Raw genomic sequence first — 15,464 nt, forward strand, 5'->3', positions numbered from 1 at the left:
TGAGCATTTAATAACGAAGGGAGGAAGGGGTAAATGGACACAAGGAAAATAATTTCAAAATAAAACCGGAAATAATGAATACAAAGTCCAAACACAATCATTTTAGGGGCAGATCATGACAATTATAGTGTTGAGTTCCTAATTTCATATAATAATAAAGATAATAACAATAGATAATAAAGATCCCCCAATCTTATAGTGTGAGACTAAAAAGTCTGTGACTTATGACACATTGTCTTTAGAGGTGAGAGCATGTCAGACTTTAGTCTTTTAAAAGTCTTTCCTCTTTGTGTATGGGATATTAATGAGGAAGTGTTTTGTGGGCTCGCCTCCCTGCGGAGCACAAGTGCAGTTTTTAGAAACGTCCTTTAACTGTTCTTTAAACGGGCGGTGATGCATTGTGTTGTCTGAAGCAGTCAGACAGTTTCAGCTTAATTGTGTCTGTGCCACAGTGAACAACCCCAGGCCTGAAAACCAGCTTCTTTTTTTATTTTTTATACCAGGAAGCAACGATGGCGTCATGTCCAACCTCCAAGAGAGACACTGACTGAACATTTAGATGGACACATGAAGTTCACTTCAGACTTACTGTGCATCCACACACAGATATCTCTCATCTCAGCATCTGTAAGGGGGGGGGCTTAAGACTCTTAGCCAATCAACACTGATCTGGGTCGGGGGTGAGAGAGGACCTCAAACGCACAGAGGTCACACCCGGACCCTTCCCTTCAAGCTGTTTTTCCAGCTGGGTGGCTGCGGGCCACAGGAAGCCATTTCAGCTTGGCAGGGCAGACAGAATCAAAGGCAGAGCGGAGAGGAAACACGCACACACACACACACACACACACACACGCACACACACACGCACACGCAGCACATAACACACAAGATTCACAACAGAACCATTCGCATCTAGCCCTGACGGGGAGCGGGGAGCAGCACTGACCACACACAGGCAACTGTGCGGCTCTGCTGTGGGTTTTTTCGGGATGCACTTACAGCCGAGAGCTGCTCGAACGAGTTAAAAAAGAAACTAAGTCTGAAATCTTGGTACAACGTCTGGGTCACTGTCTGGATGTGTGTCTAATTTCAGTACAAAAACCGCCCACGCAGCACACATCAAGAAATCTCCAGGCATGGGGAAAGGCAAGAGAGCTGATAAAAGAAACAGGAGAGCCACATTGTGACTGTCGGGCTTTTAATGTGAAGGAGGACGAGGACCAGGCTTATCAACAGCTATGGAGACGTCAGTGTGTGAACTCTGGGGAATGAGCCGGTTTGTGTGTGTGACCTGATCTTCATCTGAGTAACAACAGTGTCCCCGAAGCTAATATCACTCAGAACACTTATAATATTCTGTAGCTTTATTGATCATGTACTTATAGCTAAGGTGGGCTACATTTCTTTTCTTTAAACTATTTCAAAAACAAACATCATCAAACAAATAACGATTCCCGAAGCTTTAAATGTCATTTTAAAATCAGAATTTAGAGTTAGGATTTAAAAATCACATTCAGACAACACTTTAAGTCACACACGCACACACACACACACACACACACACACACACACAGACACATGCATATACACACGTGTACAGTGGGGTTTTATTTGTCCAGTTGTTTTTATGCTAATTCCATTTTATGAGGTTATTTGTTTGGATGTTTTAGATTTGATAACTAACGTGTCTCTAACAATGTTTGTCTTTATGATCAGATAAACAAACAAATAAAATAAAATATTGGGTTAGACTATTAAGTGCTTAATCTGTGAGTGAGAGCACTGCAATTTCAAGTGAATGCATTATTTTGTTATTATAAATTAAATTATGTCGGTTTAATTTATTCCTCAAATATCCAATTTACTTGGATTCAGCAGTGATTACGTCCCACAACAGTATTTGTAGTATTTAGTATTATTATTATTACTAGTATTACTTTAATATTGTAGTATTTATATATACATCAAGGCTCGTCATTCTTCGCAGTCCGCCATGTTCACGCATCTTAAGCCACCAAAAGAAAGACCAGTTTCATTTGAAATGTTATACAGTTTTATAGAGTTTTATATACTTTAAATGTATAAGAAACATTAAGTTATACGTGGCTAACTTGGCCGAGACATCATGTGCTTGTTTCATCGTTTCAAAACCATTTAAATTCAATTTTAAACATTAACAGCAGAAGTTGACTGAAGCAAATGTAAGTAATTAAACCCCCAGTGATGGTGATAACCCAGAATTAGTTGAGTAGCTTTTAATTCAACAACACAGTAATTTTTACCCATTTCTGGGTAGAAAACATAACCCCACCCTGCTGGGTCAAAACAACCCATGGCTGGGTCAGTGCCGTTTTTGACCGGGCACCCACACATCAGTCAAACTGTCTATAAATGGAGATGATTTAGCTGCGTGTCCTACAGGTGGGCGTGCAGCTGAGACCACTCCAAAAGCAAACAACTCGGAGTGATCAGTAACGAAGAAGCTCAGGGTAACAGATGGAGACGTACAGGAAGCTGGTGAAACGTCTCTGTTCATGAGTCAAACAAACACAAATCATGGTGCATGGCTTAGAGTCTCCAAAAAGTTTGACAAAGAGCAGCTTGACTCTCCACAACACTACGGGGAAAATGTTCTGTGGACTGATGAAACTATAAATTGTTTGGAAGCATCATGGTTTGACAGTGGGGTGTGGTCCAGTCCGAGCCCGGACCTCAACCCAGTGCAGATGCTGTGCGATAACCTCAGAGAGCCGCTCACACCCGACATCCTGAGAACATGAACAAACTTCCTCCTGAACACTGAGCAGCTCCGACCAGCAGCTACTGGACGAGCCGGTTTGAGGTTATTGCTGCCAAAGGAGGTTCAAGCAGTTATTAAACCCAAGGGTCCACTTACTGCTTCCACCAGCGCTGTGAATGTTTAATGGCTTTGTTCAATAAAAGTTCACAAAAGATTATAATTGTTGGTGTGATATTAGCTTAGGGACTACATTTGTGACTTGGATGAACATCAGATCCTGTTTCGTGACCAATTAATGAAGAAAAACCGGCTCATTCAATTGTCCTTACTTGACCAGGCACGTTCTTTTCTAAACAGCTACACTCCACCAGCAATGTTTGTCATGTAGAATCAAAGAAGTAATTTCTCTCTCCGTTTCCCCATCTCTCTGACTGTCACTACCGCTTACTGTCCCCCACCACCAGCACCAGCACCAGCACCACCCTCCACTGCCCGACACCATCGCAGAGAAACTCAGCCTCACCTCTCCGTCTCTGTAGTCGCGCTGCACAACAAGTGTCTCTTTCTTCCTGCCACTTACAAAGAGCCACATTCATGAAGCAGAGCGAGACAGAGAGACAGAGAGAGAGAGAGAGAGAGAGAGAGGGAGAGAGAGAGAGGGAGGGTGAAGCACTGTTTCCTCAGTGATCAACGATCAACAAACCCAGAGAGAATGTGCGCCACATGAGTCAAAGCCACGGGGAGTCAACGCCAAATGTTAGAATGTGTGTAGTGCACGTCTGTCTTGTGTGCGTCCTGGACTGCGAGCCGTCACACACAAACTACAAAACCAGGGTGACACTCAGTGGTTTGCGACTACACAGCCAGCCCAAGGAGACTGTGGGATGGGGTGTGTGTTGTAAGGAGTGGGGGGGGCAGGTGTTCCCGTCATCCTTCTTCGGGCTCTGGTTCTCCTCTGCCAGCCATTAACAGCACATGCTTAAAAACAATTAGCAAAGACCCCGCAGGCTCCCGAGTTAGCAGCAGCAGAAAAAAGGATTGAGCTCGCAGAGTCCTCGGCTGCGATTAGGGAACGTGCGTGGACTGGTAAATGTTGCTGACGCCTCCCGTCAGCCCGGCTGTGACCCTGGATGACTCCTGGCAGCTACAGAGCTCCAGTGAGGTGGCGGCGGAGGAGATAAACGCCGAGGTGAACCGACGAGCAAACAAACAAAAAAACAAACAAACAAAAAAGAAATCACAGAGCGAAACTGATCCTGAATCAGTCTTTAAAGTTTCAGAGGAATGTGATTTAGACACTTTTCCTCCAGCTGCCCTCCTCCTGCCCTCGGTGAGGCCCTTCACAAGGCTCCTTTGTGGGTGTAGCAGCGATAGCAGCCTGCATACCGCGGCTTTACTGTACATTCTTGCAGAGATAGCAGAGCAGTGCATAAGAGCTACAAGAGAGACGAGGCAGAGGATAAGGAAAAGGAGTGCACCGTGATTCACGAGGAGACAGAATTACTAGAATTACTTCCCTCCCCTCCCTGATACTAAGCAGAGTATCTATCTGACTGCATGTTTCCTCGCTGATAAAAAAAAAAAACGAAATCCATGACAACCTTGGTGTCTGCAAAGAGCCCACACTGGCTGATGGCAGCAGGCCTGGACAAACATAAGAGACAACTGTCACATGAGATTCTCTGCTCTGGACAGAGGCCACAGCGCTGCCCTCTTGTTCTCTTTCTCTCTCTTGCTGCAAGGAGTATTTATTCATATGCAGCGTATTCTATTATAACACCGTATTCTTCTGAAGTGATCCCTAATTAAACATGTCACAGTTTTTTTAACAGTCCCATAAAAATGGGCACAAAGATTAACGAGGGAACGGAGGCGAATCATAGACATCAGGGCTAATGCTGCAAGTTTAACCTTCCAGCAACTGAAGAGCTGCGGCTTATAGGCATCAAACTGATTAAGACGTTGCGTCGACGCACTTGTTACCGGTCAAACTCCCACAACCGTTTCATACTTTACGACTTAGTCAACACAGTTGGAGTCATCTCATCTTAACAGCTTCTATTTGCAACTTCAATCTTTTGTTTGTGAGCATAAAGCCTGTGACCATGAAAAAAGGGCTGGAGCAAAGAGTGGACATCAATTAAGTAAATGAATAGTTTCCTGCAGCCAGTGCACGTAACGTGAGTCTACAGCCGTGCCAGTGGCTCTATGAGGTTGTGTTTTTTGGTACAGTGTAGCTTTGAGCTAAATGCTAAAATCAGCATGCTAACACGCTCGCAATGAAAATGCTAACATACTGACGTTTAAAAGGGCAGCGCTACGTCTTCAGGGCAGAGTGGAGGCTAGCAGTGAGCCGCTATCGGAAAGTGATGAGACGGGTCGGGGGCTAGCTGGTTAGCGTGCTAACTTCAGTAGAAGAAAAGATGTGATAGAGACAAGAATTAACATTGGTGTGTGTATACTTTCCACCTCTGGAGACAGATGTTGGTGAGTAAAGGAATGAAGTGAACTCCAGACTGGTGAGTAAACAGCTGTTAATGCTAACGCTAGCTATGTAGCAATACAAAAACTTACAAGTAGCTCTTTTAAGTAATTTAGTTTAGCATGTCACAATGCTAAAATTTGCTAATCAGCACGAAACACAAAGTAGAGCTTTCCTGAGGGGACGACGGATCACCGGGAGTCAACATGATTCATCCTCTGGGAACCGTCACTAACATTGTGCTGTTAGCCTGGCCAACAATCACAAACTGGACTCCAATAAAGTTTTGGATTTTGACAACTGCATTTTTTAAAACAGCGAACCTGTTTGAAAAGGCCTGAACTTGGCAAAACAGCCGTCGCCACAAAGGTGCTAAAACAATACGTACAATTGCATTTTAAACTGGAGTTACCGAACTTTAGCTTCACTGGCTCCGGCCAATGCTCTGCCTAACCCTAACCCTAACCCATCCAATCAGAGACAGGATACTTGTCAGTTAATTGTCCTCCACACCTCACCAGCTCCTTGGGTGTTAACAGGGTGTGGCGACATTCTCCCTGGGGTGTTGCAGAGTCATCATGACAGACCTTATCAGCAGCTCTCATGCCTTAACCTCCTGTCATGTCCTGTGTAGATCCATGTGAACTCAAAGACACAGTCCAGACCTGCCTGCCCCCCCCCACACACACACACACCCTCCACCCCCCCACCCACGCCTCCTGCATTCCCCTTAATTAAAGCACAACTCAGCGCACAGGGAGATGGGAGCTTAGTTCATGTGATATCAGAGTATTGTGTATGAACAATAGCAACATAAGAAACTTAGGGGAGTTGTCAAATAAGATTTCCTTTGATACAAGCAGATTCATTTGTCTCACTGCCTCATTCAATCTCTCATTTTCCACTGGACGGATCAAGTGTCGCCTGTGGTAGAAGAGAGGAGCAAACACAACACTGAGAGGGAAAAAGAAGCTGAGCTCACATCCACAGATTGGCCAAATTTTTCAATGTGACCTTGGCTTTTGCAATGAAATGCTGCGCTGACGGTGCACTTCCCGAAAACGTTGCTTTATCTGCAAGAGAAGGTTGTATGTCGGTCAGGCCAATTTTCATAGAAAATGTATAGCCTTGGGAGTGTAGGACCCCCCCCCCCCCCCGATCTCCATGTCTCCCGATCCCACAGTGATGAAACAACAGAATAAATCATTGCAGTTAGCGCCCCGGGAAACAACAGGCACCGAGTTTGAGTAGATTTATTTGCAATGACTCACCAACAGCAAGTGGAGCACTTTTAATAAATTACGCCACTGGTTATCACCCTGATAAAACTACAAAAGAAGAGGGATATCTCTTTTTTTTTTTTTTTTTAATGAAAACATGTCTTAATATTACATGAAAGTTCTGCTTTAATGTCTCAGTTCAAAGTTCCCTTCAAGGAGCATGAGGATGCACCGTGCCTGCGGGCCCACCTCGAGGAGGAGCCGCGCCGAGAGAAAATCAAACACCAAATCGCCACACTCGTGCTCTCCACAGACGACGCATTAGACACGGAGCGAGGCTGCACACCCTCAGACCGCCACGCTGGTTTTGCCGGCATGGAAACCGCAGTGCTGAACAAATTTGGAGACCCCCGGCGGTAACCTCCCAGGAGCTGAGATTATGCTGAAACACCTGTGAACAACCTTATCAGTGAGGTTAGACCTGCTAGTTTGATAACAACTCAAACACAGGAGATAAGGACCACTGGAAGAAAAACATCTGCTGTTACGCACTCTGCATATTGTATGTGAGATCTATCGTTGGCCACATTGCTGCATGTAATGTGCGTTATCTTTGGTTCGTGCATGAACATTTGGTCTGGTGAATGGAAAGAAAGAGAAGAAAAATAGAAAGAGCAAACGAAGAAAGTTTAGAGAACAGAATCTCTGCTGGAAAAGTTTCCACCTGACAATAAACGCACAGGGACCCGGTTTAAAAATAATACAATTTCACCTTAATTAATACACGACTTGATGATCTCTTAGATGCCATGTAATCACATGAACTAATAATGCCTTCACAATATATCAAGCCACAGGGGTTCATGATATATTATGCATTAATTCATGTCTTTGATCACAATGAGTCATGATGTATTAGATATGCATCAGTTTAGTGTGCAGAGAGAACCTTTATTGTAAAATGCTGCATTAAAGCAGACGCGTCGCCTGATCAGTGACACGGGGTCGCCCCTCGCCTCTTACCTTTGCAGGAGCTTTGGTCTTGTTGTTGTTATTGTGGGAGGCCAGATTGACGTCCTCGTGGACGCGGTCCAGCAGCCACAGGAGGAACTCCAGGGCGTCATGTTGGGAATTACCCCGAAACTGCGATCCATACTTGGACACAATCGTCTGGAGAGAGAGAGAGAGAGAGAGAGAGAGAGAGAGAGAGAGAGAGCGAGAGAGAGAGAGAGAGAGAGAGAGAGAGAGAGAGAAACAGACTCGATGAAACTGTAATTTTTCCGCAGCTACAGAATCATGACAGTGTGGTTGATTAAGAGCCTTTTATGAGCCAGGAAAACGGTTCAGTGCTGTAACGGTGCTGGTGTGAAGTTATGACTTCACAGAGGAAAAAAAAAAAAAAAAACCTCCCAGAAAACCCATGAATATAAATGATCCCGTCCACATAATCCCACATTTTTACTTCAGTGAAAAACAAAAACAGTGGTGGTTGGTTTAACTGGCTTTTATTATCTGACAGCTTGTCAGAATTAAAGCCTCAGTCGATACCTGGAAAAGCCAAATAAAACTGCCTCGCCTAAGATATCCTTCTTACAGAATTCTCTCACACATAATGTGAATCTCGAGCGCTCCTTGCTTACCGGTTTTGACAGCCCGGATGTGTTCTTTGGTACAACCGAGGCCCCTGAATGGGCAGCTCTGCTCCGGGGTTCTCCACAGAACGCTGATCAGAGGAATCCTAGAATTGCAAATTTGCCCACAAACGCTGTTCACGCTTCCTTCTTCTGCACCCAGCCCGGGCTTTCAACTGATGCAGTCATTTCAGATTGTGGTTTACCAAAAATCTGCCTTTGTCTAATGTGTTGCCTGGTAATAAAAGTTTTACTGTCTGTATTTCCTTCCCTCTTTTCTTCTTAAGACAGTATATTTCAATATTTTTGACATATAAAAAAAGATGTGTGAATACCATTCTTATTAAAAAAGTAGGTTGAAGACTACTTTAGCTCACACACAGTATAATGTGACTTTAGATGTCAATGGCACCCAACTCAATTAGGCAGGAATTAACTCCATGAACCACAGCTGGCAGCCTGCAGAAGCACAGGCAGTGATGAGAGATTATAGCAGAGGGAACAGATGACTGTAATCATTGCTTCATAATCCACTAATATGTGAAATGGCTCTTATGACTATTACACCATAACATGTGGTATAGGGTGTCTGACGAGGAAGCTAAAGGCCTGTCGCTGAAGAGCTGCTGGCCGTTTGAATAAAAGATAGAGAAGAAACATAAACTCAAATCAACTTCCCCTTCAAACGTTTGGGAAATAAATAAAAGAAATAAATAAAAGAAAAAAGAAAAGTGGAGCCAGGACGACATCCTCAAAGTTCAGAGACAGAGTTACAGACAGGAGTGAAAAGTGAACATAAAAATTCATAAACAGAGAAAAAACTGCTGGTGGAGTCTTGGCAGAGCGATAAGGTTCTCTAATCTTCTCCTCTGATCTCGTCTTGAAAGTGAAAAGCGAAGCGTCCTCTGCCTCGCAGATCCCAAAGAAGTCGAAAAGTGCCGGGTGTTGTCATCCCGACACTGGATCCCGACGATGATCGTGAGATAAGTTTGTCACAAAATATGAACGAACAAATACAGAGCTGAGGTTTCTTTCTTTTTAATTGGAACAATTGGACAGTTGTATGTCAGTGTATTATATTGTTGTTATTGTTGTTGTTGTTGTTTGAGGTACTTAGTCACACAATGGATAATACAACGAGCTTTTAAAATACAACCAGTGGTTCACAACCTTTGTGGCTTCTGACGTCGTGTGTCGTGTCACATTTCGTGATGATCAAATGATTCAGATTTTCACCAAAAACCAAAGATTAGAGAAAAAAGTCTAGAAACAGATTCATCAGAACTTTGATTTTACTAGTTTCCTCTAAGATTAATCAGATTTATCTGGTGTTTCTGTAACTGGTGAAACTGTTTATAAAGTAGTTCGAAGTAACAAGTACAGTGCAGTTACATGCTGAAGACACGCTGATGCTTCAGTATTAATCATCTAATGATGTCATATATAATAACATATGAGTCAGAGGGACAGAACCAGCACTTAAACTTTAACACTACATTTTGCTACCAATACTTAAATGGGATTTTCATGCATGACTTTTACTTGTAATGGAGTATTATTTACTTTAAATTAGGGATCTTAATACTTCTTCCACCACTGGATTCTGGGAAGTCTTAAGTTTGCACTGAAGGTATTTACAGCCTTCAACATGTGTTCTCTGCACGTTGGTTTATTTCCAACACACACATGCACGGTCCATATAATGTACAGCTCTGTAATATGTCCTCTACACCGTGAAATTGAAGAACATATATGAGATTATAACTGATGTTTCTAAATCAGTCTGAGTGGAGAAGATTGAATGCAGTACGTGCAGCATATCTTTCTTTAAATTGATGCTTTTGAAACATACAGGCTTTGTGAAGAAACGCTATACAATATAAACCATGAGAACCGTGGACACGCACTAACCTAAAGTTGTTGTGCAGCTAGTCATTACAGCAGAGCAATAACAGTAATTACCATCAGCCTTTTGAAGGTGGCAATTGTCTCAGTGATATAATTGAGGCTGTGGAAAGTGCTCTGTGTTTTTTTTATTGCTCACTGTGACATTATGGCCACTGGCCAGTTTATAACCATAAAAGATAAAGAGAAAATAAGAAAACTCTCCATCTATCCTCCACATCATTTAGCCAATGTTGAATATTTCAGCTATTTACCTTTAGCTATTTCAACTCATTTACTATTTAAACATTTAAACACTTTAACCATTCATTCATTCATTACTGTTTAGCTAGCTAACAATTTAATCTGTTTATCCATTACTTTCAGAAAACTAACCTATTTGATCCCTTTAATTTAGCTATTTAAACCATTTACATTACTTTTACTTTGAGATCTAAAAGATTCCCTCTGATTAAATCAAGTTTTTTAATCTTGTTAACATCTGTATGATGTTTTTTTTTTTAACATAATAACAAGATATATCATGAGCGAAACAATCGGTCAACGCCATGACTCAGTATTTCCACCTTGGAACTGCAGTGAACCAATGACAGCCAAGGTTTAATACGCCTCAAACCTAAGGAACCAATCGCATCAACTTGTGGGGGGCGGAGGGCGGGGCTAAATAAATCCGAAACCTTGTCAGTACAGAGAAGGAAAGTTAGCATTAGCGCAACCGCTAACACTGTGTCAGCCACAAGCTAACAAACAACATAAACAAATAACTAGCTTACGGCTCTGACACGTCTCTTCGTGCACAACAAACAGATGATACTTTTAATGTGGGGAAAACCACATTAAACAAAATATCAATCATAGCAGAGTATTTTCACAGACCTTTTTAACTGTTCAATTTAGCTCCTTTACTTTGATGTTAAGCTAACGTTAACGAGTTCACCCATTTAGCTTTTAGCATTTAGACTTTTAGCTGACCGTTTTAGTTACTTTTAACTGTTTTAACCGTTTATCTGTGACTATTAGGACTATTAATCCATCACTGTTAACTGTTAACTACTTATTTGCTTACAAGTTTTGATGCAGTGTCAATCGCAATCTGACTTACTGCAACCAGCGACAGAGATAACAATTACAAATGAACGTGGAGACGGCAAACTATGTCACATACCGTCAGTGGTGACTGTAGGGAGGAGGACACTCCTGTTCACTCACCAATAACTCCCTTCTTTTCTCAGGCCTCCCCTCCAGATAAATCTGCTGTTGAGTAACTGTTTGAGTTTCAGGGGTTGTCCCTGTCCAGGCCCCTCTGTGCAAACACACCATCCTTCCGGGGGGGGGGGGGGGGGGGGGGCGCGCGTGTGAACCGTCCAGATCAAAAACAAAAAAGAAAAAGCGCACATCTGCTTCCAGGTTCAAGAAACTCAACGCATCAGAGACACATCTGTGAGAGCGGAAGCTCGGGGACACACCCAACAAGGTGAAATATCACAAGGCAACAGGAAGATTTATTAAAAACGGTCTCCCTCCCTCCCTCCCTCCATCCTCTCGCGCCTCACGAGCCAGGTGGTACCGCAATGTGAGCGCCAGGTGTTCGGCAGGACTTTTGCTGTTTTGTTTTGGGTTTTTTTTCTTCCTCACTGGGACTCTGCAGCCAGCTGACCTGTGAAGAGGCCACCGCTGATTCATTAACTCTGACGGACCTTTTGGATCAAACGAGCTCCACATGAACAGGGTCAGGTGAACCGGAGCAACATTAATACGCCTAAAACAAAAAAAGGTGCAGCGCAGTGTACGTCCTGTTAAAATGGTAATTGTCAAAAAAAAAAAACACACACACACACACACAAAAAAAAAGAGTTCCCTTTCATCATTTCTTATTAAAATTCATGTGGTGTGAAGATGGGTACAAAAGGTATTGCGCTATTAAGTCTTTTTAATCTGGCTGCTTTAGCTGTAGCTTTGCAATGCCCTCATGGCTAAACACCTGACTTCCAGAGAGGCCTGCACAGACTGATAATCAACTTACAAAAACAACACATTAATTGAGCCACTTAAACAAAGACCAGTCCTTATTTTAAGAATGGTTTGTTGCTGTCTGGAGCTCCTGCAAGCTGGAGGCTCGTTTAGCCCGTCAGACACGAGCCTGAGAGATATCTGGTTATTTTACAAAGCCTCCCTGCAGGCAGCTGTGATATTACTCAACCAGCAGTTTCAGAAAGGCCTGGGGCCGCGTGAACTCTACACTTCTTATGGGCACAAAAACCAGATCCCCAGAGTGAGTGAGAAGGGGAGCGTTCAGTGTCTTTCTTTTAATCTTGGCGAGATGTTTCCGCCGTGATTGTTGTCCGGAAAATATCCGATATCAGACTCCTTGTGAGGCAGGAGTGTGTGGAATTTGTTGGGATTTATTGGCAGCAAGAATCACGGCCGACAGAATTTATGGCGACAGGGGAGTTGAGCTTTTTTTTTTTTGCAGAGCGCACAACAGATGTGAGGGCAAAAGAGGAAAAGAGAAATAAATGTTTTATAATTGATCAAATTGATTTTTCTGACTGTCAACGCTGTGTTTCACCGGCTGCAAATTACTAACACTTAGTTGGCTTCCTCATTACAATACATTGGAGTGTGAGAAGAGACAGTCAAGTACCTATACAGCAGGGGTCAAGAGTGGCCATACTTGCACCCGTTTCTTACAGAGTAATTAGCATTTCCAAGAATAGATCCATTGTGGAGTTTCTTTGTTCGCTGCTCCATATTATCTACTTCTTGCCTTGAACTATGGCTCAGAGAAATCCAGAGCACAGAGCTGCAGGCAGATAAAGTGCGGTTGCTTTTCTCTCCCTTCCCCCCCCCTCCCTCCCCCCCCCCCCCCCCCCCCTCCCCCCCCCATCTCCAGCGTGGGCATAGAAGGAAAGCCTGAGGGTCTCCTGATAGGGCTGGTGTCACAGCCACCACCACCCCCCCACCCCGATCTCCTCAGGGGAAGGAAGATTTCTTCTTCAGTGGAAAGTAAATCATCTCCTTCCCGTGCCAGTACACTTTGAACCGCAGCAGCAGTGAATCTAAATCAACGCTGTAGTGCGCAGTTTTCGCAGTCACCTGCGCCCTGCCTCGCTCTCCAGGCGGTGAGAGGAGATAGAGCACTAGTTTATGGCGCTGCCATTAGGGAAAGGATTAACTTAAAAAATCTTCACACACCTGCAGCCGATAGAGCAAAACCTTTGCTTTTACATGGACATATAGTGTCACGACCCTGTGACCTCAGACGCCTCATTATCACACGGAGTCACAGCCCCCCCCCCCCCCTTTTTTTTTTCTTCTGTCTGATCATTACATTCAGGCCACTCTGCACTTCATACTGTTTACGGCTTCCTGTCTGCAGAACGTGTGATTATGTTTGACTGCAGCTGCTTATTTCTGCACGTGAGGAACAAATAATGTCAGAGTGGGTGTTTTAGTTAATGATAACTACTGCAACTGTGATGCTGCCTCCTAACATTGCCCATGTGTGCCATTATCATTACAGAGCTCATGTGCAGCTGTAGACCTGTGTCTCTGGATTTACCTTGAAGTCCACAGACAGCTGTGGCGTGTACTCCAGAGTCCACAGAGCCCTCACGAGTGATGCCAACTGCTCCGTGACTTCTCCCCTGGCGAGCCGCGTCTCCTCGCCCTCCATCACCCCGTTTAGCCCGAGGTGAGTCAGGTCCAGCTTGTACCGCTCCAGCCCCAGGTACTCGGCGAGCAGGTCGGTGTTGCTCAGACACTGGACCACGGCGTTCATGAAACAGGTGTTCCCGTGGTTCTTCAGCCCCAGAACACCCGGGATTTTGTCGCCGTACTGGTACAGCAGCTTCTCTCTGCCGATGCACAGAGAGGAAGACGTGCTCGAGGTGTTTTTCACCACTCGCTCCCAAGTCACCTGTACATCCTCTTTGATAATTCCTGAGCTCGCGCTGAGGGTGCAAGGTGCGCCATTCCGGAAACCTCCATCGTCGTCCTCGGCGTCCTGCGCGTCCGCGTCTCCAAAGTGGGTGAAAGTGCCCAAAGTTCTGATGATTCTGTTCATGAAACTCCCCACAGACTTCAACGGTTTCTTTCGGAAGAGCTTCCCAGATTTCGGCTTCTTTTCCTTGCGCTTCTCCTCCTTCGATGTCGGCATTTCCTCCCTGGCTCTGCTCTGTTTCTCCATGGCAGTGTTCCTCTACTCGCTCGCCGGTTTATTCTGAGGCTGATAACCGCGTGAATTCCGGCGCCGGTGTGTCACTTCTCCGCCAGTGTCCCCTGTCCGGATCGCAGAGGGAAAAGCGCGCAGAGGTGACACCATCGCGGAGCCAGCAGGCACAACAGCTCACTGTTATTCCGCCCCGCGCTGACGGCAAACCTCCCTCATCCATCCCAGCACTTACTGAAGGCGTTCATTATCACTCCGACACCGCTGTCACAAGCGGCATCTCGTCATTCCCGGCACAACGTGAGCAGCGCCGCCGTCCAGCTGCAGCACTGAGCGCTCCCCTCCCACCGCTCCCAACTTCGCCCGGAGAAGGCTTGTGATTGTGCGACTGCCCCCTCCCACTTTCCAGCACATGGGGGGAGGGGGGGGGGGGTAATACGAGAGAGCACTGTACACTGGATTTATGCTGTTGGAAAAAAGCAGTGGTGGAAAAAAAAAAAGAAGAAAAAGTACCACTATGGTGTGAAAGTACTCCATTACAAATGACCTCATTACTGTCATAGTAAAAGTACCGAAGTATTATCAGCTGAAAGTAAAAATAATCATTCTGTAGAAAACTGGCCCTTATGAATGTTGTATTATTATATATGACATTAGCAGGTTGTTGAGATGAATGTATTAAAACATGTGACATATTGTTGTAGCTGGGATGGAGCTTCTTTTAACTGCTTTATATACATGTAACATTAATTATTATACATTTGGATTAATTTAATTATAAGCTTTACATATTAATTTGTGTTGTATATTAAGTGGTGCAATATTATTTGCATTTATATTAATTAATATTACTGCAAGTCTATTCTATTATTTCATTATCAGTTGCAGTACTTTATTATTTCATATATAATTTGTATTCAAGTTGGTTGTTTGTAACTCCTGTAGTGTGGAGCACTTTTGGTTCCCAGCTGCCACTGTTTGCAGGGGGACAGGTGTTAATGTGACAGTATGAGATGCACATGGTGGTTCAGTCTAGTGGTGCCCAACCTGGGGGTCAAGCCCTCCATATGGTCACAAGAAAAACCTGAGGGGTCATGACAAAACTAACCAGGATTTTTTAAATACTTTTCTCCAATCTGTTTTTGAATTAAATATTTGCCATTTCTTTGAGGTGCAAACAGTTATTGAAATGAAACCATGTGGGAAATCTGAAGTGAAACTGCACAGCTCAGACGTCGGGTCCCAGCTGACACTGCTCTTCCATAAATGCTCACAAACCACAAAAGGTTCAGAACCACTGGTTTAATTCAAAAAA

The 15,464-nt window shown here is 44.1% G+C and overlaps 1 protein-coding gene across 1 annotated transcript in view; it reads right to left on the reverse strand.

Annotated features, from left to right (window-relative positions):
* usp43b (ubiquitin specific peptidase 43b) overlaps nt 1-14,561 on the reverse strand; it is a 60,489-nt gene extending 45,928 nt beyond the window's left edge. The window contains exons 1-2 of the mRNA XM_056401437.1: nt 13,541-14,561; nt 7,466-7,612 (exon numbers count right to left, since the gene is read on the reverse strand). Of these exons, the coding sequence (XP_056257412.1) occupies nt 7,466-7,612; nt 13,541-14,167 (774 nt within the window). The 5' untranslated portion in view covers nt 14,168-14,561. The remainder of the gene's footprint in view (nt 1-7,465; nt 7,613-13,540) is intronic.
* Between the last annotated feature and the right edge of the window lie 903 nt (nt 14,562-15,464).

Source organism: Seriola aureovittata, chromosome 17 (assembly GCF_021018895.1).
Source record: "Seriola aureovittata isolate HTS-2021-v1 ecotype China chromosome 17, ASM2101889v1, whole genome shotgun sequence".
Classification (NCBI taxonomy): Eukaryota; Metazoa; Chordata; class Actinopteri; order Carangiformes; family Carangidae; genus Seriola; species Seriola aureovittata.